Here is a 23,342-nt window from a genome sequence, read left to right as displayed (position 1 = left end):
TAACAATGTGCCATTGAGCAAACTGTACAGATAAATATCATTTATTATTAATCGCTGTGTATGTTGATATTTCATCACAGTTACGTTTCAGGCAGACGCACTTTGAGAAAAGCCTTTTTAAATATTTTAAATGCGTGTGTGCTATCTGCGATTTTTAACCAAATAGCAGGTTACACACCATTTTGCCACTTTTGATTACTCATATACGCACGGTCAATTTCACTGCAGTTGAAGAGATCTGCTGCGAATCCTGCCCTGAATTACACTTGACTACATTATTCTGAGAGGTGTTTCTAATTTGTTTTCCTCCCCATTTACATTCACGGGCGGTGCGAAATGTCAGAGACACCTGAATATAAAGCAGTTCAGTCTACACCACCACTAAGTGTGACCTCACTGCTAAAACATTAACACCTACATCTGTGTCAGCAAGAACATGGCAGTATATTATGTACACCATAACAGAAGAGTTGTATCGGATTACATTATATTCATTTTGGATGGGTGGATTAGCAAATGCTTCTTTGCTTTGAGTCAGTCTGAAGTGCAGGAATCAGCCTCACAGCTCATGCCTGATACACGGTCTGACCTCTTTTAACTGACTATAATCCCAGACCTCAGTGATTCACTTGGCTGGTACACAGTATCATCATGACAAACACAAACTGTGTCCACAGCTATGAAAATAAGCTTACAGTTTAATTCAACCCAAATTTCCCTTTAACATTCAGCAGTCTAAATCTTAAAACAGACTGGATCGAGTTGTTCTTCTGACTAATGCGTTTAAGCACGAGCCTCTTTATCCACGAATTTGCATACTTTTCATTGTAAGGTGCTTGCAGCTCCAGGTGTAAACATGTCTGAGTACTCTCCTCTGCACATTTATCTTTGTTCCTGCTGCAATTCTTTTAAAAGTAAGTCTGCATTTCTCTCACTGGGCTTAATAAATGTTCATCTCCATTATGTATCCTTTTTCGCTGTGGCTGAGTGCAGCTGTGTAACCACTCTATTCATCTTTTTAGACTTCTCTGTACATCTATGTCTGCTGTATTATGGATACAGCACTGAAAAAACTTTATTGTCAGGAAACAGACAAATGCCTTTCATGCGACTGAATTCTAAAGCTTTCTGCTTCCTCCGTAGAAATGCAGAATTCAAATGTGAAAGTCGCACTCTGCCACTGAGCGGTGCGACTGTTCTCACCACCGCATGAATACATTTGCAGCAGACTTATGTAACTGGATTTCAAAGTAAACTGTGCGTTCTAATTTTTTGCAGTTTTTCTAAAGAACTTCTTCTTCTTGCACATTTGTTTACCACATAAGTATGGGTCGAGCCTACTTCAACTGTTGGGAGCGATAGTTATGCGTAGGTCATGAACTCCGGAGCACCTGGTTCATATCCACTGCTGTCTCAGGGCTGACCATAATATCCACCGTCAGCGAAGCAAAGCAACACAAAGGCTCCGTCATAAATATGCCTACCTGGCAGCGATGCATAGCAATTATGGCCTATAAAGTTGTTACGGGATAGAGTGTTATTTTGAGCTTTTCTAAACTCATTCATGGATTCAGATCTCTGTGTGTACTGTAAATTCACAGCTGCAGCTGCTTCGTGATAATGACAGTGTTGTCTCCCTGTCTACCCCCGGCTACAGGGCCATGTTTATTCTCTGGGCTCTACGCTTTCTGCCGCACTGAACTTTGTCATCGAGCCAGAGCTGGAGGCAGATCTGGGAGAAGAAATCCAGAGGCTGCTGGAGCAGATGCAGGAGGAGAAGCCTGAGGACCGGCCGCTCCTGCAGGTACAAAAAAACCTGCTGACTCTTTATTACTGTTAGAATGATTTATAGAAAGCTGCGTGGTTTAAACTGCATGAGACAGCTGTGAAATAATTAGAGGTCTCACTTCAGAAGGCGTTTTGTCCTGGGATCACACTAAAATCATTATAACTTTCACACAAATGGGAAAATTGGGTGATTTGCCTTTTTGACATGTAGTGAGACAGGAAAATATGGTTAAATATGAAATGTGTCGTGTTGAACAAATAGGAAAAGAACTGAAAAGCAATATCTCGTCATGATCTAATACGATGGATAATGATTGGCCAATAGCAATGTGTAGCCTGTACCGATGCTTTCCTCACATATATCAAGCCAAACAGTACATCCCAGCAGAACACGGAATGACTATTGCTTTACAGTCAGAACAAATATATGGATACTTTGTGTGATTACTGTAGTATTAAATCATGTCTGCTTTTCAACTATTAGACAAACTGACAGTCCATATTACTCCAGTCAGTCCGTGCTCTTGAGCAGCATCAAGTGGAAATAATGTGTCACTGCAAGTTTTGCATTTCACTGTCAGCCTCTTACAAGATAAACCTCAAAGAAAAAGAAAAACAGAAGTAAAATTGCTCATTCTAAGTGGAAAAAGGTGTTATATGATTGTAATATGTACTACAACTTTATGAGAACCCTCTCAGAAGTCTGCATATAAGCATACAGAATAAGGCTCATGAAGAGCTCATGGTAACAAAATCGCAAAAAAACCCCAGCAACTAGTCAATAATTCTGAGCAGTCATCCCTCCAGAAACAGCTAATTGGAAGGGGTTGCCAAAACACCCAGGCAAAAGTCCAAATCTAGAGATAAACAACAGATTTCAAAAAGAAAAAAAGGAGATTAAACACTGAAAATATATACAAAACTGCATAAACAGATAAAAAGTCCAAAAATGCTCTACAGCTCTAACATAGATGCCAATAATCCAGTGAATATCCACGCAGTGAAACACTGTGTATGTATGTGATGTATGAAAACAATATGTAGGAGAAATACATTTATTCACAACTACTTGAAAAAGTAGCACATACACACGGTACTATGTATGTGTTTTCTGTTCATGTGTTGCAAACCTGCAAGTGTAACACTCCCACAGGACATCCTGTCTCTGGCCGAAGGACGGCTGTCCCGCACCTCCTCTGCAGCTGTGTGCCGCAAACTCTCCTCAGTTGGACGACGCGTGCTCTCCATTGAATCGGTTTCAAACTTTCAAGGTTATCATGTTCATCACGTGTATTCAAACAGATCGCCCCTTAGTCTCTTCCGTGATTTCTCCTGCTGTTATTTTCTTTCTTTTGGCATCCACAGATGGGCAGGAGAGCTCCTGGGAGGCGAGATGGCAGCATTCCAAACCTAAATGTCTTCTTAAAAGACTGAGCTCAGATGACAACACCAAAGATCAGCATGACAGTTCTGTTAAAACAAATGGTCTGTCCAGGCAGCAGGTATGGAGCAAGTTTTTAAAAATGTAGCAAGCAGCTGGAGGAAGAAATGTTTTTAAAAACCTGTACTGCCAGCAAACAGCTTTTCCAGAATGTTATTGGTACCTATTCAGAGCCATTTCATAATTGAAATATATGTTTTATTTCATTTTCTGACTGTGTGCTAAATGAGCTAGTGATGCAACATCATGTCAGAAAAGTTATTGGCAGATTTAAGCAACATGTTAACACATTCCTTAAAGGAATCATATACAGTATTTAACTGTGTTTGCAAAGAGTAGAATATTACTATACAACTTGCTTTACAAGATTTTATTTACATTGTTGTTAGAATTTCAAAAACAACTTCTACTGTATAAACCCCTATTAGATTACCAGAGTTTGTACAATCATAAAGAGCTTGAAAGTCAATATTTGGTATGATCACCTTTATTCTTCAACACAACTTGAACTCTCTTAGGCAGATTTCTTGGAATTTCTTTAAGTAATCTTCAGGAATATTTCTCCAGGCTTCATGAAGGACAGTCAGAGCTCTTCTTTGGATGTTGGCTGACTTTTATTCTGTTCTCTGTCACGATGATCCCACACCACTTCGAAAATGGTGGTGTGGTCCATGACAAAGCCGCCACCGTGTTTTACAAATGACATTCACTGTTGTGCCTCTCTCCAGACCTCCTCTGTGCATATTGACAATGATTTGAACCAAAATAATTCATCTCTCCATGAAACCTGTTTCCACAGATTCTCAGTGCAGTTCTTGTATTATTTGGCATACCTCAGCATTTTCTCCTCGTTTCCCTTGCTTAGAATGATTTCTTGACAGTTTCTTGATCATCTGATCTTAGCTCGATTTGCTCCAGTTTCTGAAGGACATGACTTTTAGATAGTGTTCATCTGCTGCCATAGATAATTTTTTAGCTCTGTCTTTTCTTTTTTTCCTCCTCTTGTCCAATTACCTGAAATTTCTTTAAGGACAGACTGCAGGACAGACCTTCAGAAAGCCTGAATAACTATTGCTCAAGAAAACTTAAAAATACAAGAAAGTCTGACTGCTTGAAAGAGTGGCTTAAGATCTTTGGGCAGTGCTGTATATTTGCACTGATGCTCATATTAAGCTTGGCAAAAGTTTCAAATCATAGGGACCTAATTTCTGTCAGTAATCCCTAAAAGCTCGGGCTTCAGATGCTCCAAACTCTTTGGCCATATTTGTATCCATAGATCTGTGTGATGTCAGAGAGAATATCTTCATATGGTCACCTTAGGCACAAAACTCCAGAATACAATATAAAATTGTAAAGCATAACATTATCAAGAAAAAAAAACTATGGAGTTGAAAAAGGGCAGAATTGAGATTTATGTTCTTTCCATTTCAGTTTGCTCAGTTATCTAAACTATGGTTTCTGTTTTACCATCTAGATAATTAAGTTTATTTTTTGCCTTCAAAACAGCCGAAACCAATGATAATGTTCTCAATCTGCAGCTGTGTGGGGGCTGGGATTCCTCTCTCTGGGCTGAGGACATGGAGGGCAGTGAAAGAGACAGCTTGATCTTGACAGATGAGATGGATTGCCGTTCTCACAACAGCTCCCCAGTGAGGAGGAGAGCACAGCAGAGGCTGAACAGAGTGAGGGGGGCCCTTAACCGCTCCTGTTCTGTCCCGGACTCCAACAACCCCCCCTGCTTCTCCCCTCCAAGTCACGGAGACATCAGTATACCGGTTTCAGACCTCACTGAGATAGGAGCAGACGAGCACTTGAGCTGCAAGTCTGTGTGGAGTAACAGACTTCAGAGATTCAGCCGGGGAAAGTCCTGTGAGACGTACCCACACTGTAACAGTGAGGACTGCTGGGAAATGTCCAGAGAAACTGAGGATGCTGCAGAGACTGAACACACCAATATTCAAGAGTGCCACGAAAGTCAGTGTGAGGAGTGCGCCCAGGACTTCATACAGGACTTCGTGCAGGAAGTGCAGGACTCCTCATCCTGTACTTCCCTGAACATGGAACAGGACTCTTCTGAAGACCAGACTTCACTAAACCACAGTCTATACATTCCTAATAACTACATGACCAAAAGCATGCTGTTCCTGAATGAAGAATCTCAGGATGAGGTTAGCCATTGCCAGACAGCCTTTAAATTTATGGCTCTATGCTCACATCACATATTTTCTTGCAGAGAAACAACAGAGGTCTCAGGTGAAGGCTGAAGTGGGCTCAACCTTTTTGTATCCTCTCAAAAAAGCTTTGAGTTGGCAGTTTTAGAGGAATATGAAGGGAAGATATGAAGGGAAGAGCTGGGTTCATTTCATAGTCTTTAACTGCATTGTATGACCTATGTCAGTACAGGATCTTTGCTCATGTTAAGATGGCTGAAAAGCTTTGGTGAAAAATGCTTGAGTGGATGATGATGATAATTTAAGATTGTTGAGCTTTCACCATGCAGCTAGCCAAGGAGGAGATTGCTAAGATTATTAGGGAATAAAAAAAGTCCAGAGTATTTCGCACCTTCTAAAAAAAAAAAAAAGTGGAGAGAGATACAGTAATGTAAAACTGTTACCTGATTTCAGATTTTTGCAAATAATTAATCCTCTTTGAAACAGCTTAGTCAGATGAAAAGCTCACCCACACATTTCTCACACCCGCAAAACCATAAAATTAGAGTCAAGTGACAGAGTAATCACATAGGTACTCAGCAGCAATAGAAGCATTAAAAAATAGATTGGAATTGCTCCAGTTAGAGTTAATTAGGCCTTCTGAGGGAGCATCTGAAACTCTTTAATCTATAACACATTCCCTTTTTAAGATTGGTTTGTTCTTGTTTTCTTTCCAGTGGATCTCTCTAAGAGAGTTGCTTGCTCGTTGTGGACGGAGGCTGACAGTTAATGAGCTGTGGGCTCTGTGTTACACCTGCCTAACCTCACTGCAGAGCTACATTGACTTTCCAGGTGATTTTACCCACTGTATTCACAAAACCAGGAAGAAACTATCCCTGCAACAGCAGTTTTCTCTTCATTTTTGAGCTACAATAGCTTACAATAGACTGGTAGAAAGTTCCAAAGCGGAGAGAAAAAACTGACTAGAAATATTATGCAAATTACGTTACATGGTTCTAGCTCACAATTCTTCTGTGCAGCTGATTTCTCTCTTTTCTGTTAGCCTATTTATGCCTGGACACGGTGCATGTGGGCTGCAAGGGAGAAGTGCTTTTTTTGAAACCTAAAAACATAGGTAGGTACTTCTTAGTCATCTGCTGTTGTGTTTTTCAGGTTTTTGGGGGAGGGATTTGCAATCTCTAGTTGTATACTCTCAAAATACTCACTGAAAATGCACTCTTATCCAACGTGTATGAGTATATGTTGACTTTAGGAACTAACTGTAAGTGTCCTTTGCAGGATCTAGAGATGAATTTTATCTTGCTCCTGAATATCAAGAGCATGGAATTGTAACAGAGAAGGTCGGTCTGTCAGAACTGCTTTCATTCATTTTTAAAGCGAAATTTTAAATAATTTATTTCAAATTAACCCCCACCCCGCTTCTTTTTGTTCTCGTCTGTCTTTGCTCAGGTTTGCGTGTATGGGGTTGCTGCCATTCTCTGGGCCACAGCCAAGTTCAGTTTATCACCTAATCAAAAACTGGCGATGCCTCGGAAATTAAAGAGACTGCTCCTGGAGATGGCTAAGAGGACGCCTATCGAGCGACCTACCATCGACATGGCTAAAAAAGTATCATAACCCATTATTATTATTATTATTATTATTATTATTATTTAAAAAACATGAATTGTCACCTTAATCTAACACTATGAGTTGCTAGTTTTTCTCTAATGAAAGTCTTTATGTGGTTGTCAAAGCAAATTATCTGTGGGGCTCTATGCCTGACACTGCCAGACAAGAAAACCCTTTATCACTAGCTGGCTGTTACTCTGTTTTCTTCTTTGAACACATACAAAGGCATCACAGTCTTTTACTACATTAGCTTCAAATGAACTATCACAGTGCTTTTTGAATTCCTGAAATTTCTGACAAGAATGTCTCCAGCTAGTGATATTTTTGTCATCAGAAAGTTATTGTAAAAATACAACATGACAATTTGATTTCAGTATTTGTGCTTTTTTTTTTTTTTGTTACAAATGAAAATTGGGTTGTAAAACTTACATTTAGAACAAACACGCTGGCATGTTAAACAGAAGCCTGGAGTTATCTTACAAAGGTAGGTGCTTATATTTATAGAATAGAATTAATGACTTTTTTTAAGCATTTAAAATGCAGTACAGAATTCCCAGTGCCATTTTAGAGGCCACGGGGAGTCTTTACTGTTGTTAGTTTAAGAGCACTACTGAAGATTTCAGAACAATACTACAGACTTTTTGATTTTTGATAGCAAAGAGCCACAGCAGCAGCTTGATTCCATTGATATCATGGTTTCCTCGTGACCTTTGCTGTTGCACAAATTATTTTTTTCCGTATTTCTGGCCTCTGTGGTCTCTAGAAGACTTGGAGGCTTTTGTAAAGCTTAGGACATCGAATATTTCCACTTATGAGCAAATAAAAAATGTCAGACTATGCAACTGTGGCTTCAGTACTAATTAGTATATGTTAACATGCTAAACAGGTTTGTCGGGTTTTGAGTTTTATGGTCAGATATAAAGTCATGGTAAAAAAACAAAAAAACAATGTATCCCATCTTTAAATTCTAATGTTTTATTTATCAGGACATAATAAAAAAAAGATCTGATTCTTACCAGGACTTAAAGTTAGTAAAATAAAACAGATAAATTGCAGAAGCAGTATGTGAAAAACTACCAAACCAAATGATTCAATAGCTTGTAGAACTAACTTTATCAGAACCTGGAGTCTTTGTTTCATAAAAGACTTTATGACACTCTCATGTCATTGTGGAGGATTTTGGCCCACTTGTCTTTCTGCTTTATTTTATAGAGGGGTTGATTTTATTGAGGTTTGAAGCCATTCATTCACCACAGGTTGAGGTCTCAACTTTGACTGCACCATTGCAACACCTTGTTATTTTCCTTTACGGCTATTCTGTTCTAGATTTTCCTGGCATCATTGTCCTGTTGCTTGACCTAATTTCAGCAAAAACTTTCAGCCGTGCTGCCATGTTCTATCTATAGTGAAAGGCTGGTTGCATTAAGAGATCTGACATTTGATTGGACAATCAAGTGTCAGTAATGAAAATAAAAAACAAAAAAGGGTCAAGCAGTTCAGCCCTGCTTTCCTCCAGGGCATTTTGTTATCACACATTACAATGATTCAGACCAGCAAACTGACAGAACCTCTGCTTTTACAGAAGTGGTCATACTTATTTATAATCAGTTTAATAAATGCAGTTGATTTGCAACACCCATTTGATACTGTATGCCCCCATGCATTCAGTACTATCCATCCATCCTTTCATATTCTTCTGCTTATCCGTGGCCGGGTAGCAAGGGCAGCAGCCTAAGCAGAGAAGCCCAGACCTCCCTCTCCTCAGCCACCTCCTACAGCTTGTCCGGGAAAACACCAAGGCGTTCCCAGGGAGATATAATCTGTCCAGCGTGTCCTGGGTTTGCCCCGGGTCCTCCACCCGGTGGGACATCCCGTGAAGACCTCACCCAGGAGCCCCCCAGGAAGCATCCTTGTCAGATGCCCAAGCCACCTCAACTGGCTCCTTTCGATGTGGAGGAGCGGCAGCTCTACTCTGAGCCTCTCCCAGATGAGAGAAGTCAGCCACCCTTCAGAGGAAGCTCATTTCCACCGCTTGTATCCGCGATCTCGTTCTTTCGGTCACTACCCACAGCTCATGATCATAGGTGAGGGTAGGGATGTGGATCAACCAGTAAATTGAGAGCTTTGCTTTTACACTCAGCTCTCTTTTTAGTACTAATGACATGTTAATGTAAAATGCTAAAAGAATTAGTCAAGCACCAAATACAAAGCAAATACAAGCAAAAATGTATCTACAATTTATCATACATTTATTTCTAACTTATGTTAGAATACTAAACTATGAAGTGAACATGGTAAACATTGCTTGCTAAAAATGTACATGATGAATTTAAGTGCTGGCGTTAATCAATGTGGAATATCCCTTCCAAATAAATATAAAGATATGCTAACATGAGCATCAAAGCCATATATGGTGCAATAATTATTTAGGGTTTCACACTAAAAAAGAATCCCTGCCCATTTTTTAATACTTTTATTCATCATAGACTTTCTATTCTATCTCTGATTTGTGTATTCTAATGACACTTTTTAAAAAATAATTTATTATGAAATGCACTTTGCATTACACTTTCTTGTTTGCAAAGTTTTCTATAAATAAAGCCCATTTTGATTTTGTTTATCACTGTGCAGATATCACAACTTCAAAGAGAAGCATCATTGCTTAGAGTAATCTCTTTTTTCCCTTGTCATTATGTCAACAAAGAACTCTGTGACAAATGCCATAATTTACTGTTACTGTTACCCTGTCAATCCTTTTAAAAGGGTTGCTGCGTGGGTTTTTTTTTGTTTGTTTTTTTTAACCCTTGAGCTATTTCAGGAGAGAATTAGTTCTGACATTATCCATATCTGTGTATGAAGTGCCTTGTATTGCTATCACACTTACTCTCATGTGGATCTGTTCCAGAGCTGTTGTGACTACTTATCACGCCAGGGGACAAATGCTGAGACTGTCTGGAACAACCTCATCAGCAGAGTTCACCCGGTAAACCTTTTTTCACCACAGATATATTAATGCTGTTGTACCTGTGTATTAGTAAAGTGTCAGTGTCAGCTTCTTGTGCTCAGTGTCGGTTGTGTTTTGTGTCACTGAATAGTCAGTTCTAGTTGTCATGAACATATTGTATTTTCTTTTCAGCCAACCTTAAAATTCTCAGATGCAGAAGATTTGACGACCACTGAAACATGCCAAAATTCATGTGAAGAGTCTGCTGAAAACAACAGTGGTAGGGCAGCTTTACTTAAGTAGGGATGACCCTCGTGCAATACATTTTACTTTAACATGTACAATATTTTACATATCCTAAATGTATGAAATATTAGTAAGCCCCCTCTGAAACAAACCAATAAAAATGTATTTGGTCTCATTAATTCGAATCAGAATTAAAGCTGATGGTATTTTGTACATTGCACGAGACAATATCACTGATATTGTAAATGGCACTGTGGTAACTGTGTGTAGGCTTTGTCCCCATGGCCACTGAGAGCCGACTGGCTCCTGTGCCTGGCCCTGTTCCCCACAGCTATCCAGTCAATCAGGAACTCCAGCTCCCAGAGGCCTTCACTTCCACCGCCACACACTTCACCCCCATCATCCTGACCAGTGAAGGAGGTTTAGAGGGGGGGGACCAGCATTTTTCAAATGACACTGAAGGGTAGGAATACAAAAGTGATATTACGGCTTTACAGTATATTAAACAACAATGATCAATCTATTTGTAAAACAAAGGTTTCAGAACCATTTTTGTAAATACACTAATGTGCTTTTTTTTCTGAGCGTTAGATGGGAGGCTGGTTAGCCTAGCTTAGCACAAAGGCTAAAATCAGAAGAAAAACAGCTAGGGTGGTTCTCTTTAAAGATAAAGGCCTAAAATTGGGCCGTACTAGCAAACACTTTTTAAAGCAATCAAATCATTTTGATAGTATAAACCAAAATGTCAAAACCACAAGCTGTAATTTCACGTTGACCTTCTTATTACGTATAGTTACTTGTTGTCATTGTCATGGTCATAAAAATGTTTATAAATGATCTGGCAATGAAAATAAAAGTAACTTGTTGATCACTTGACACACCAGCTCTGGTTTTGGGAGCTTGGATTACATAAAAACAGAAAAATTTCTGAGGCACTCTGTTGATTAGAAATGTAAAAATATTGCAGCTATGTAAATGGTTGAATTTACAGTTTTGTCGTCTTTCAATTGTTTTGTTTTTTTGGGTTTTTTTTTTAAGATGGGGACCTGGTCTGTGACCACTTGCAGGCAGTTGCCATCTGTAAAGCAATATTGTTGCAATATAAGATGGTGACAAGACAGCAACAGCATGCAGTCAGTCAACACATTGCTCTATGTATTAAACAAACATACATTTTCTGTTGGTATTAGTGTCTTACAGGCACATATATAAAAATATATCAACAAATGGTAACATTTCACTTCTCTAAATCTTGGTAAGCCAGTGAATGAAAATATTTTCCATGAATGCTGAGACAGTTTGGTAAAGGATATAGCTATGATCCATCAAAAAGTAAACAAAAAAAACATTTACAATAAATGTTATGCACCTAATACCTATGAGAAATGATTTGATCGACTGTCTATTTTACAGGACTATGGATGGATTCACCAAAGGCAGGGATCAAATTGTGAAAAGCAGCCTCGATTTCACTCCACCCTCTGAGTACCAACTTCCTCCACAAACTGAACCCAATCTCCATACTCAGGAGAAAACTACATCTTTTACAACTTCTAGCAGCAAGATGCTGGTCGACTCCCCTTCTGCTCTCCCTGATATGTCTTATCTCGAAGTCTCTGTTTCTCTGCCATTATCCACTAACCTCAATGGTTGTGGTATTTTCAATAATTACCTCTTTCGGCAGAACCCCACAACAGGGCATCTTTCTCTAGTGCCTGTGCAGGTCAAGGCTCCCGAGTCTGTCCTCGGGTTGGATATAAATCTCTCCTTGGTCCCTCAGCCTTTGCAGGGGCTAATCACAGTTCCAGAGAGCATTGATGGTTCATTTATTGACTGTCTGAATGTGCCTGTTAGGCCTGGACCACAGGAGTATGAACCACCATCATCACATTTTAGTGGAAGCTCAGTCATTTCCGACTCCTGCATGGAGCACAGTGTGCTTGGAGCATACAAGGTCCAAACAAATCCAAGAACACGAGGTGAGAACCAGTCTGCTCGAACATCCAGCTCCCCAAACGTCCTCCCTGCCTTAAAGGAGGTGATCGATCTGTTGAAGGGCGAGTTTTCCCTTGATGGATATTTGGACAATGGGCATGAGGACATTGCCATGGGTATGTATCTACAGATAGTTATATTTATATCTGTGGGTAGGCACTGGATTTCATAAGAATTTAAAGGATTTCGATTCCATAATTGATATTACTTTTTGGTTTGATTCCTTATCGATTCATGTTGAGTTCTCATTGGCTCCGCTTTGAGAGTCACGACCATCTCTAAGTAGTATTAGTATTTTTGCATCTTAGAGGTATTTCTCCTATTTGCTGCGATCAGTGTTGGGGTCATTATTCCAAAAAAGTAGCCTAACGTTTTGAACATATTACACAGAACACTTTTCTTAAAAGTAACACACTACGTTACTTAATTACTCCCAAGGGAAAGTCGTTATACTACTCGTTACATTACTTTTACGTTTCTTTCTTCGGTTTGTTACCTGTTGAAGTTCAGGGTCTGGTTATGACTGAGTATTAGGGCCACATTAAGAAAAAAATATTGTTAATCGTTTTGAGAATAGAACTTAGAACTTAGAACTTTTTTTATTGTCAATACACATTTGCTTGCACACTGAAATTTGGAAGCAATACCACAAAGGTGGGAAAGTAAAGAAAACAATATACAAGAAAGAAGAAGAACAGAAAATATAAGAACACCATGTCGAAATTTCGCAATTAAAGTCAAAAAGAGAAAAAGAGAAAAAAAAAGTAAAAATGTGGAGATTGCCATTGTTGTTTCACGACAAACTGCCACCTTTGCTATACCCTTTAGAAAATGCCTTGTGTAGATGAGTTAGTGAAACAAATCTATCAGCCCTCTTGTGATATAACATACATCCTCTTTATTTATACGTGCATTATGCTGCTAATGCAACTTCAGTTCAGCTCTTTGCAAGCCCCTGTATAGACAGCATGCTAATGCTAAGCAATAAAAATAAAAGTAATGTCTAGATCCACGCTGCAGACTGATTGTAGCTCAAGTGCAAGTGGAAATGATAAGCGGGATTGATAGGCAAGTAGACAAACAATTCCAATGAACTGGACTACTGTGATCAATTTCTCTACAGGACCCAGGTCTGGAGACTCATCCTTATCCGTGGATATTATAGTCAATCCAAAACAGATTGCAAAAGTAAGGATTACACAGCAGGGAGAAACATTGAAGTAGCTAATTTCCTTTTATCAATCTTTTTAGACTAATAAATGGAAAAATATAATAGCACACGGTCTGGCTTCTCTACCGTATGTGCAAACTTTGTAAGATTAATGCAATCATAATCATAACATTAGCAGTTGAATTATATCAATAAATAATAGAAGAATATATACAGTGCTTTATTAACAGCTAATTAACAGTCAAACAACACCCAGCTTAATTTGACAGGGTAAAATCCATTCTTTGGTAGTCCACTCATAATAACATAAAAACCTCAACTGATTTAAATTTGGTAGATCTCTTCTTCAGAGTTTTCTCTTTGTGCACACTGGGACTTTTCCCAGCATTGCTATTACTTCTTCAGTCTATGGAAGTCCCCTTCTGATCACTTTGAGTAAGTCAAACTATAACCCAGAGACCAAATGCAAGTTTGTTCCATGCCAACACAGCACTCCAGTCCCAAAGGGTGCTTCATCGAGTCAGGAGTGCGACCGGAAGCATGCATGTTCTGTTTTGCTTTTGCACTTTGTGATCACACAGTGTACAATGTTCCTACATTTACTTGGCAAACATGTAACTGTTGCTTCCTTTAGTTGCCTATATTCTGGGAATACTAGATACACTATTTGGACAGAAGTATTGGGCCACATCTTTGAATTCAGGGGCTTTTTGCCACAGTTATGTAAAAATCAAGCATGTAGCCATGCAGTCGGCCTATACATACATCTATGAAAGAATTAGTCGTTCTGAAGAGTACACTGAATTCTGCTGTTATAGGATGCCACTATTAAAATTATTATTGCAAAGTGGAATGGCAAGTCAACCAGAAAGCACCACATAAAGTTACAGAGTGGGGGGGGTCGCCAATTGCTGAGGGGAATAGTGCAATGTGGAGGTGGCCCACTACTTTTGCCCATATAGGGTAGACTTCAGTGTTATAAGGAATAGATGCCCCGAAGTCTAAGATTGTAATGTTCTATTAATGCCAGTTTGCATTTTTATTGCACTGATTTTCTTTTTCAGACGTATTCATTTGAAAATCTGCTTTTCATTTTCCGAGGGGAGTTCATCTTCTCTTTGAGGGACCTCCAATACCAGGCGTTTGCCAGCATCGTGAAGGAGAGATTCACTGATCTCTACTGGGAAGATGACTTACTGGGCGTATTGCATTGCTTGGTAAACTGCAGCACTTCCACACTGTAAGCATTTTTTTCCTCATATCGTTTATCTTTTTAAACAGTGGTTTTGGTTCGGGGTTTTTTTTTTGTTTGCTTGTTTTTTCTTGTAAAGACAGTGCCTGTTGTTTAAGCTAATGAAGTGAAGCATAAATAAACTAATATTAACTCCTTATATAAAGGCTTTTAAATGCTCTAATAACAACACAGTATTATTAATTGATGTTGCTTAGAAATAAAAAAAAAGTCACCTTGAGATCATGTGACTAGTGTAATATGAATAAACACGGTTTCTGAATGTTATCTTGCAGATTATTCATACAGATACAGATAATACAGATAATATTGCATATCATGATTTTATTTTGATGTAGTTTAATTTGAAGACATCACCTTGGCCTCTGGTAAACTCTTATAAGCATGTTTTCCAAAGTTTTAAATTAGGACCATTATGGAAATAACTGGCAAAATACAGACCCTATTAATTGATTTATAATAGACAGTTAGATTTCTAATTTAAGATAAAGCCATGTGGCAGGAGAAGGGAGGTAGCTTATTTACATATGCAACGGTGCAGAGTACAAAGATGTTGGAATAAGTTATGGGATGGAGTGCTGATTGACGATGACATCTTCTCCTCTGCACGCTTTCACATTCAAAGCCAACATTAAAAAGAAACAAACCTTCTTTTGCAAACCTCGCCAACCACATTAGCAGCTCCTATGGTAATAGCTATGCGGTAAGTTTTTCGGTACAAGTGCTATGTCAACACATTTAAAGCTCTTTCTGCATTGTTACTGATATACTGACAATTAGCCTTGGGCATCGGGTAGACTTAAGTGTATGGATGAATGCATGCATGTATTTAAACATAAGAAAGAGACGAGCACGGAGGCGAGCCTGTCACTTCTTTCAGACGTCTTTTCATCCAGGCGTTGCTCATGCTCTTGTGCTCAGGGCAATATGACAGACCCTTTAATGTGCTCTGGTAGAGAGACGACACAGCTTTGTAGAGAGATAGACATGTTTTTCCTCTGGCTGTGGGCTCGTTCACAGGGCTCAGCTGTGAAGGGTTCCTCCACTGCTTCAGATTCTCTGAAGGGATTGAGGGACTTGATGAAGACACGCTTCATTCTAACCCTGACAAGGACTGCAGTGGTCTGTTTTGGCACAGTATTAATTGTGCGGCTCAGTTGGTGTAATTTGCAAGTGCATAATGTTATTGATAAGCTCCAAGATGTTCAGTGGCTGCCTTGTTTCATTCTTTGCGAGTTTTCCATTGGAGCCAGTATTCTAGTACATTATTGATTAAAGTAGCAAATCCGTTGTGAAGTTGAGTGCTGTATGTGCTTTGCATTGTTGACTGTTTCAGTTATCATCATCACCATGTGTGTTTTCTCTGAATTGCCTATTACCTGCTTACTTGAATGCATGTCATTGGCAATATTCCCCTAATTAGTGCTAATTATTATTTGCTTTGAACATGCTGTGTGTTTTCTGTGCCCCGTGCAGCAGCTCTAATGATCAGCCTCCATCAAAGGCTGTGAAAAGGGCAACCGTTACCCCATCCTCAATAGCCGGTGTCAGGAGAGGGAAGAGAGAAGTTTGCCTGAACAGCTGTCTCGATCTGAATGGAAACTTCCGCCCGTCCAGTCCTGTTGCTGGGGATTTTTGGGAAGAAACCAAGGCCCAGTCCTGTCATGCAGAAAATAGGACTGTACTCGAGGATGTCAGATTGAGTTCAGAGCAAAATCAGCACTGCATCAGTGAAGGTAGGAGAAAGATTTGGTTGTTGACCTCTATCTCTTTTTTATTGGAGAGTTCTCACAGTCGGTTATATTTTGGATCCGTTTCTGAAATGCATAGGCTGAACTGGATGAACAAATCAAATAAAAGTGCTCCCTCTCAGGCTCTGAGCATCACCTGTTTGAGCTGAGGTTTGACTGAGGTTTTCATCTTCAGCTGTGAGTGATTGAGCCAGCCATGATTTCCTTTGAGATACATTTAAATTCAGCATATAATCTGATTTTAAAAATGGCATGTGAGGAAGATGGGATTGTTTAAGTTACAAACCTGCTCCCATAAATAGATTAGGGATTAGGAGACATTACTGCTGCTTACAGGAAATGTTGATGTTTCACTTGCTCAAGTACAAGTAAAATAAACTTGTAACTAAGTACTATGTGCAAGTGCTGCATTGTAACACAGTACAACAAGCGCAGTACTTTTTTTTTTCTTCTTAACTAAGTAGATGAAGGGATTTGATATTCATGCAGATTCTGTCCTGTTTTTAGATATCAAACTCCACCCTCTCTCTGATGTTTTGGTATATTTCTATCGCCTTGGCTGCTGACTGCAGTCATGAGGGCCATTGCCGGCTGTTGGATGCTGTTCTTAAGTTTGCGGCTCATTCAGAAGGGTCCAAGGCGTGCTAGCAAACTTGCAAAGGCTTTTTTTTTCTTCTCCCTTTTCTCTGAAACTCATTCCCGGGCAGTGACTTTCACACAAGCACACATTTGGTCTGTTTTTGTCATTACTGAAGTATGTTAGACATGGGCTGTCTTGATTACAGACAGGCTCTGAACAGATACTTGAAATTTAAAAAAAAAAGGATAGTGACTGAACTGTGAATTGCTTTAAGGGCATCTGTTAAACAGTAAGTGCATTGTGCAGCCACGAGAGGGTTAGCAACAAACACCCTCAGCGCCACCGTTGGATCTCTCCCTCTCTCTCTCTGTCTCTCTGTTTACTTCACAAATCCAGTTTGCCTTTTTTATACTCTCCATGTGATCCAATCCCTCTCTCTCTCTCTCTCTTCTGTCTTTATTTACAGTTCCAGGCGTGAACGCTGACAGTTCAGACTTGGGGGTCATGGAAGGAAGAGGTCATTCAGTGGGGGGCAGCGATGAAAGCCCCTCTGAAGCTGAGGTTCTATCAGAGAGAGAGGAAAGGCTTACAGGAGCCCACGATGAGCAGATGAGCCCAGACTGCTCCGAGGACATGGAGGACAGCGACTCCGTGGCGTCTGAGCGGCTTCTCTCCTCCAGTTTCAGAGCAGAGGGTCTTGGCCTCATTTCGAGCCCGGACTGGGCCTTGGCCTTCTTCGGCGAAGAGTGCTTTAGTCCCGATGTGATCCAGTATGCAGGGAATCTGGGACAGCACACAGGATCGCCATGTCTGGACGTGAAAGCACAGGTGGGTAAAGCTACGATGGCCACCGCCTCTGAATCATCCCTGACCTTAACCCTGAGCGTTTGAACGAACGGGAGATGCCATGATTTATTTATCACCTTTTCATGCCGCTTACATTAAATGTGTATGTATTAAATGTTATGCAATTTCAATGGATTATTCTATAAATTCATGTAAATGCAAATGTTTTATCGCTTTTTTAAGGCATTTGAAAAAAACTAATAAATACAGTCTTCTGTGCCCTGAGCCGAGATAAGTTATTTCCATCAAAATATCCTGTGAAGTTAAAGTTTAAATCGTTTTGGTTGTGCTGCTTGAGGTTGAAATCGAGTGCTTCTCTGTTTCATTCAGCTCCTCACCTGGTCGAGTTTTTTGATTAAGCGTGGGACTTATTTTCCTATCTGTAATGAAGTGGGGCACGGTCAGGCTTTGGGGTAAATAGGACGAGAACATGTGGGGGACTTTAGGGTAATTGGCATATTATTCTCTCCAAACTGGATCTGAATATTAATATGTTGAACTTAGCCCCTCAGCAGAGAAAGTTATTATCATTTGCAAAAGAATATTAATGAATCATCCTTGTGTTTGAGTGCTTTGATGGCACCACTGCTCCTTCTGAAGGTTTGCGTGAAAGCTAATAAACGTACCTTAAGAGCTGCGATGCTGCGACTTCTTACTCAGTTCACTTCAAAAGAGCTATTGCTTTCTGTTGCCACGGTGAAGAGAGGACAAAAAAAAAAAAAAAAACACTGGCCCATACACACTTAAAACGCCCGACGGCTTCTTTCAGCAGAAGGCATGTGGTGCAGTTTTAGGGCCTTTGTATGATTCTGTGTGATTTCCTTTGAACAGGAACTGCAGCAGCAGCTTGTAATTGAAACAAGGAATCTAAAGAAAACAAGAAATTTCTACCAGAAGTTGATTCAACAAGAGAGGAAAAACAAAGGTTGGGTGCTCGTTTTAACACGCCGCAGGAGTATGAAAATGGCAAAATGCTGTGTTTCTGATACAGCATGTAAAGACTGTGTGTGTGTATTGTACCTTTATTGTATTCCAAAGGTCCTGAGAGCAAGCCAATGCTCTTTAAACTCAAGTCACAGCTCGAGGAACTCAGGTCCAAAGTAGCCTTCTTGGATAGTGTGAAGAAATACCTCGAGGTACAGAAGCTTACCCAAAAATCTTATGCATCATACTTAACAACCCAGTTCTTGTAAGCTTGATAGAATATCTTTCATTTCCACAGATTCTCAGTGTGGACCAGTGGGGTTTGGAGCTTTCGTTGCTCCCCTCTTTGGCTGTCTGTGAACTCGAGTCGTTGGACCTCGAGTCCTCAGAGGACATTTCAGTCTTGAGTTTTGGTACCAGCAAAGGGAAGAGCACTCTGCAGGCTGGATCTTCTCTGGGCCTCATGGCATACCTCTACGCCAGGTACATTTGATTGAGGGTCGATTTTCTTTTCTTTCTTTTTTTAGTCAAGTTTTACAGTGCTGTGATCCAGGTGATAGGCTGAGTTATTTAACCTTCCGTCTGCTTTTTATGTGTCCAACAAAGGGATTTTACAGAGTCAAAAGAGTGTATTCACTTACAACGGGAAACTTAAGAATATATTTGATGTTTTATTGATGTGTTTTTTCTAAAATAAGGCCTTTATTACAGCTGGAATTTTTTATTTGCAGGGTATTTTTTCTCAGTAATGCCGACTAATTGTAAGGATGTCAGCATACTACACTTATATACTATATTGGCTGATAGGCAGCATACCTGCTAAACTTGAGGGCTTAAAAATTTGAACTAGGTACGAAACATTTGATCAAAAGGTGCAATTAGTTGAAACTGGGAGTGCAGTTTTTCTCTGGTTTGCATTCTGGTTGGCTGTGAAGTCACGCTCCACAGTAATCAGCTGAGCTCGCGTCCAGCCCTCAGCTGACGGCTCAGGTGATCCCCTTTTATTACCTCTAGGTGATATTATTGTAATTTATTATATTTTTGTTTGAGCCAATAAAGACTACACAAACTAACCCTTGTCCAAAAACTCAGAAGCCAGACTTTCCTCTATTTTAGCTTCGCTTCATTGGTTATTGGTTAATTGATTTGGGGATTTTTTTCTGTGAAATTTAAGGCCCTTTCTGGGCTCACACCAAGCTGTGTTTCAGCTCTCCTGACACCGTTTGCGCGTAACCTGAGGTCCTCAGCCGAAGCTCTTCTGGTCGTCCTGCAGTCTCAGCTGAGGTCCGAGAGCGATGGGGCTTCTTCTGTCAGGGCATGCGCGCTTTGAAGCGGTTTCCCTCCTTCCTGCATTTTTCGAGTTACCAGTTGTCTGATTGTTGTGACGATCATTTAAATGAGCGGTGTTATTGCACTGGGTGGGACATGTAACCGTATCGTAAGTGGAATTAACCTCAAACAGCATCAGCTATAAGATCTACAATAGCTTCTTAGCTCGGTCAGATAGCATTTGCAGTGTTTTTTCCATCTTTTTGTCTTTCTGCTGTCTTCTCCTGTGCTTAAGAAACTTTTAAGGCTCTCAAACATCATCCTCCACACATCAAACTGTTTCCCCTTAGATCCCTCCAAGATTTTGGGGGCTTTATTGCCAGTAGTACAACTTACAGACAATTTTGGCATTTTTTTGTCCTCAACAATTGGCTCACAGATAAGTAGCTTTTAATTTGCCTTAAAGTCAAAGTGCAGGTTCAGCTAAACATAGGGGGTCTTTATAAATTCCCATTTGTCTGGCGGCTCACATGAGACCCACCACCACTGACAATGTTGTGATTTTAGTGACGTCACTGCTCCCTCACGTTGAAAGGAGTCGTTAAAGTAGCTTAGGGCACCTCGGAAGGATCTCTCCCTGAAATGCTTTGTGAAATTTACACATCTGTGTGGGAAAAGATCCAGATGTAGGACATGTAGGGTAACTCACATATAGCAGGAAGTTGCTTCAGAGTTCCTTCAACTTCACCTCTTGTATGTTATATTTGCCGGGTCTGGACGGTTTGCGAATGTTTTTATATTCCTTTCTGTATATTATGTATCTGTTCTACATATCGTGTTTCTTTTTTTTCTATATATCATGTTTCTAATAATGCCTTGTGCTGATTTCTAATTAGTGTCTCTATGATTGTTTTCATCACAGAAATGCAGCTGTGGAGGGCTACATCCAGCAGTTCCTGTATACGTATCGTTTCTTCTGCACTCCTGAGCAGTTACTGCAGTTCATAATGAATAAATTCATCTGTGCTGTAAGGTAAAGTACAACCAGCAGCTCAGGACGACAGAGGAACAGCTCTGAGCAGTGTGCAGTTCCAATTCTTCCAATAAATGACTAATCAAAATGTGGCACACGGTATGAAACACGTTACATGTGGGTTTTATTTCTTTTCCCATTTCAGGGAGGGACCTGATTTGTCAGGAGACAGTGAAAAGGTTTTCCATCGGAGTTTGCACTTGCTTCACTTCTGGATAACAGACTGCAGAACAGTGGACTTTGTGCCTAACTCCAGCCTCGTGGACGTGTTAGAAAAGTTCCTTAATACTGAGGTAGCCAGATATGTACACACTGTGTACAGCGCCATTCCTTTGAATGAAAAATATTCTCAAGCATTCTCCATTTAATGCTTCCACAGGTGATTCCTGTAGACAGCCAAGGGGAAGCCTTGCTTATTGGTCTTCACAGCCCGCTGAGTATGAGTGCAGCAAGCCATCTGACAGGGAGCCTAATCAGCTTTGACGAAGTCGATGACTCTGGGTGTTTGCATTCATCTACTGAGGATCTTGGGAAAAAGGTCAATATTTACATTCTTGTTGTTGAGCCAAATTTCATCTTGATCTATTTTCCAATAAGATCAGATCCCTTAACAAGAAGTCTTTATTGCCCTAAACATGGCTTCCCAGATTTCTAAGCCTCTGTGTGAACTTTGCAGTGGAGGATCTCGCGAGTGGTGGAGCCCTCTGCATCCATGTCTAAAGAGAAGGCCTTCTCCATTGCTGTGGCTCTGCCCATGCCTTGTCACCGCTCCCTGATGGATGAGCTCTCCAGCACTTGCTTGCACAATGAAGAACGACTGCCCTTCAGCCAAAATGAGTACAGTGCACAGCACATAGCCCAACAGCTCACGCTCCTGCAGCAGGTAGCACACCATTTGTGTGACTGGTACACCACCTAATGTTGTTATCATTTCAAGCCACTAGAGGGAGCCATGTCTCTAAGAATTCACCAGCTTGTCATGTTGCATCTTGTATTTGTAACTCTTGTAATGCAGGAAATGTTCCAAGGATGCCATCCAGTTCATTTACTGAACTCCAGAATACAAGGAGTCAGGGACAAAGTCTCAACCCCGAACAAGTGAGTACAAAAGCTATAAAGCCTGCATTAGAGAGCCTCTGAAAGCCTCTGAAATAGCTTTCACAGCACCTTGGCAAACGATCAGAGGTCTCTGGCCCTCTATTATGAAAGGATTTTTAGGTGCAGAGCATTTGAATGTTTATGCACAATCACCCACAGCTGCTCAATTGTGCTGAGAAGTGTTGCCTGTGAAGGTCGCAGTGTATGATTAACATCATTTTCATACCCCATCAAACATTCAGTGACCTGTATAGAAAAACTGTTCAGCGTCCCCACTCACAGATTCACTTCATTTCTTTCTCTGCTGTTTCTTCCAGTCTTTATGCAGAGTGTGTGTGTTCCATATACAAACACCTGTTTGTACTTCTTCTCTGCACAGTACATGAAATACTAAACTTATCACATATCTATTTAATCATATGCATACTGAAGATTTTACTTATAAAGTTTCGATCAACACCTAAGTCTGCTCTACATTCTACTTATTGGAAGGTTGGTAGTTCGCTAACTGGCTACTACAATCTTTGGCAAGAAACTGAACCGCAGCTTGCTCCTGATGAGTTCATCAGAGTGTGAATGTGTGGGAAGCACACAGACGTTGGACGAGGGAGTTGGCAGGTTAAAGACAATTTAGTTGTGATACTGAGCTCAAACTAAACTGCCTAATCTTCACTGGCTCATTTTCCAGAATACACCTTTAGGTAGGGCTGCTCGATTATGGCAAAAATGATAATCACGATTATTTTCACTGAAATTGAGATCTTGATTATTTGACGATATTTATTTAACACTTTAAGACCTACTATAGAACCAAGTCCGCCAGAGCTTATATTATTTTTTTACATGTTGTAGTGCCATTTGTGGGAGCATTTCAAGTTGCTATACAACTGTTATAGCCCATATTTTAATAATATGTATGCATTAAGTCCATAGTAACTACATTAATTGCAAAAAAGTGCAATAAACTACAAAAAAATAGAAAATCGTTTTTGGTTTTTTTACATATATTTCTACTTGGAGAAATTTAAGAGGCTTATCCCTCAAAACTTTAAATACAAAAAAGTTGCAAAAAATAGTTTACACCAACAAGAAATTTATTTTGAGTGTCTTCATAGTTTTATTTTGGAGATACACCAATTTTTATATACTGCAGGAAAAACGAAAAAACAATCCTATGATGCAAATTTGCAAAGAAAACAGCATGTGCATCAAAACAAACTAT

The 23,342-nt window shown here is 39.9% G+C and overlaps 1 protein-coding gene across 3 annotated transcripts in view; it reads left to right on the top strand.

Moving 5' to 3' along the window:
• LOC102313995 (kinase non-catalytic C-lobe domain-containing protein 1) overlaps window positions 1-23,342 on the top strand; it is a 61,555-nt gene that overhangs the window by 24,889 nt on the left and 13,324 nt on the right. For 2 of the 3 annotated variants that reach the window (XM_042225373.1, XM_005933584.3), the window contains exons 4-26: window positions 1,658-1,804; window positions 2,942-3,059; window positions 3,154-3,290; window positions 4,768-5,397; window positions 6,117-6,231; window positions 6,443-6,514; window positions 6,679-6,740; window positions 6,850-7,008; window positions 9,917-9,994; window positions 10,148-10,235; window positions 10,472-10,664; window positions 11,615-12,312; window positions 14,469-14,607; window positions 16,096-16,355; window positions 17,417-17,778; window positions 18,628-18,721; window positions 18,835-18,932; window positions 19,019-19,203; window positions 20,912-21,022; window positions 21,168-21,315; window positions 21,402-21,560; window positions 21,699-21,905; window positions 22,038-22,120. In XM_042225373.1, the coding sequence (XP_042081307.1) occupies window positions 1,658-1,804; window positions 2,942-3,059; window positions 3,154-3,290; window positions 4,768-5,397; window positions 6,117-6,231; window positions 6,443-6,514; window positions 6,679-6,740; window positions 6,850-7,008; window positions 9,917-9,994; window positions 10,148-10,235; window positions 10,472-10,664; window positions 11,615-12,312; window positions 14,469-14,607; window positions 16,096-16,355; window positions 17,417-17,778; window positions 18,628-18,721; window positions 18,835-18,932; window positions 19,019-19,203; window positions 20,912-21,022; window positions 21,168-21,315; window positions 21,402-21,560; window positions 21,699-21,905; window positions 22,038-22,120 (4,343 nt within the window). The remainder of the gene's footprint in view (window positions 1-1,657; window positions 1,805-2,941; window positions 3,060-3,153; window positions 3,291-4,767; window positions 5,398-6,116; window positions 6,232-6,442; window positions 6,515-6,678; window positions 6,741-6,849; window positions 7,009-9,916; window positions 9,995-10,147; window positions 10,236-10,471; window positions 10,665-11,614; window positions 12,313-14,468; window positions 14,608-16,095; window positions 16,356-17,416; window positions 17,779-18,627; window positions 18,722-18,834; window positions 18,933-19,018; window positions 19,204-20,911; window positions 21,023-21,167; window positions 21,316-21,401; window positions 21,561-21,698; window positions 21,906-22,037; window positions 22,121-23,342) is intronic. The other variant, XM_042225374.1, reaches the window with a different exon arrangement.

The sequence above is a fragment of the Haplochromis burtoni genome, unplaced genomic scaffold (genome assembly GCF_018398535.1).
Source record: "Haplochromis burtoni strain Fernald_Lab_line unplaced genomic scaffold, NCSU_Asbu1 Contig_170, whole genome shotgun sequence".
Lineage (NCBI taxonomy): Eukaryota > Metazoa > Chordata > Actinopteri > Cichliformes > Cichlidae > Haplochromis > Haplochromis burtoni.
Note: the sequence above shows the minus strand (reverse complement) of the source record. Positions and strands in the feature narration are given on the sequence as shown.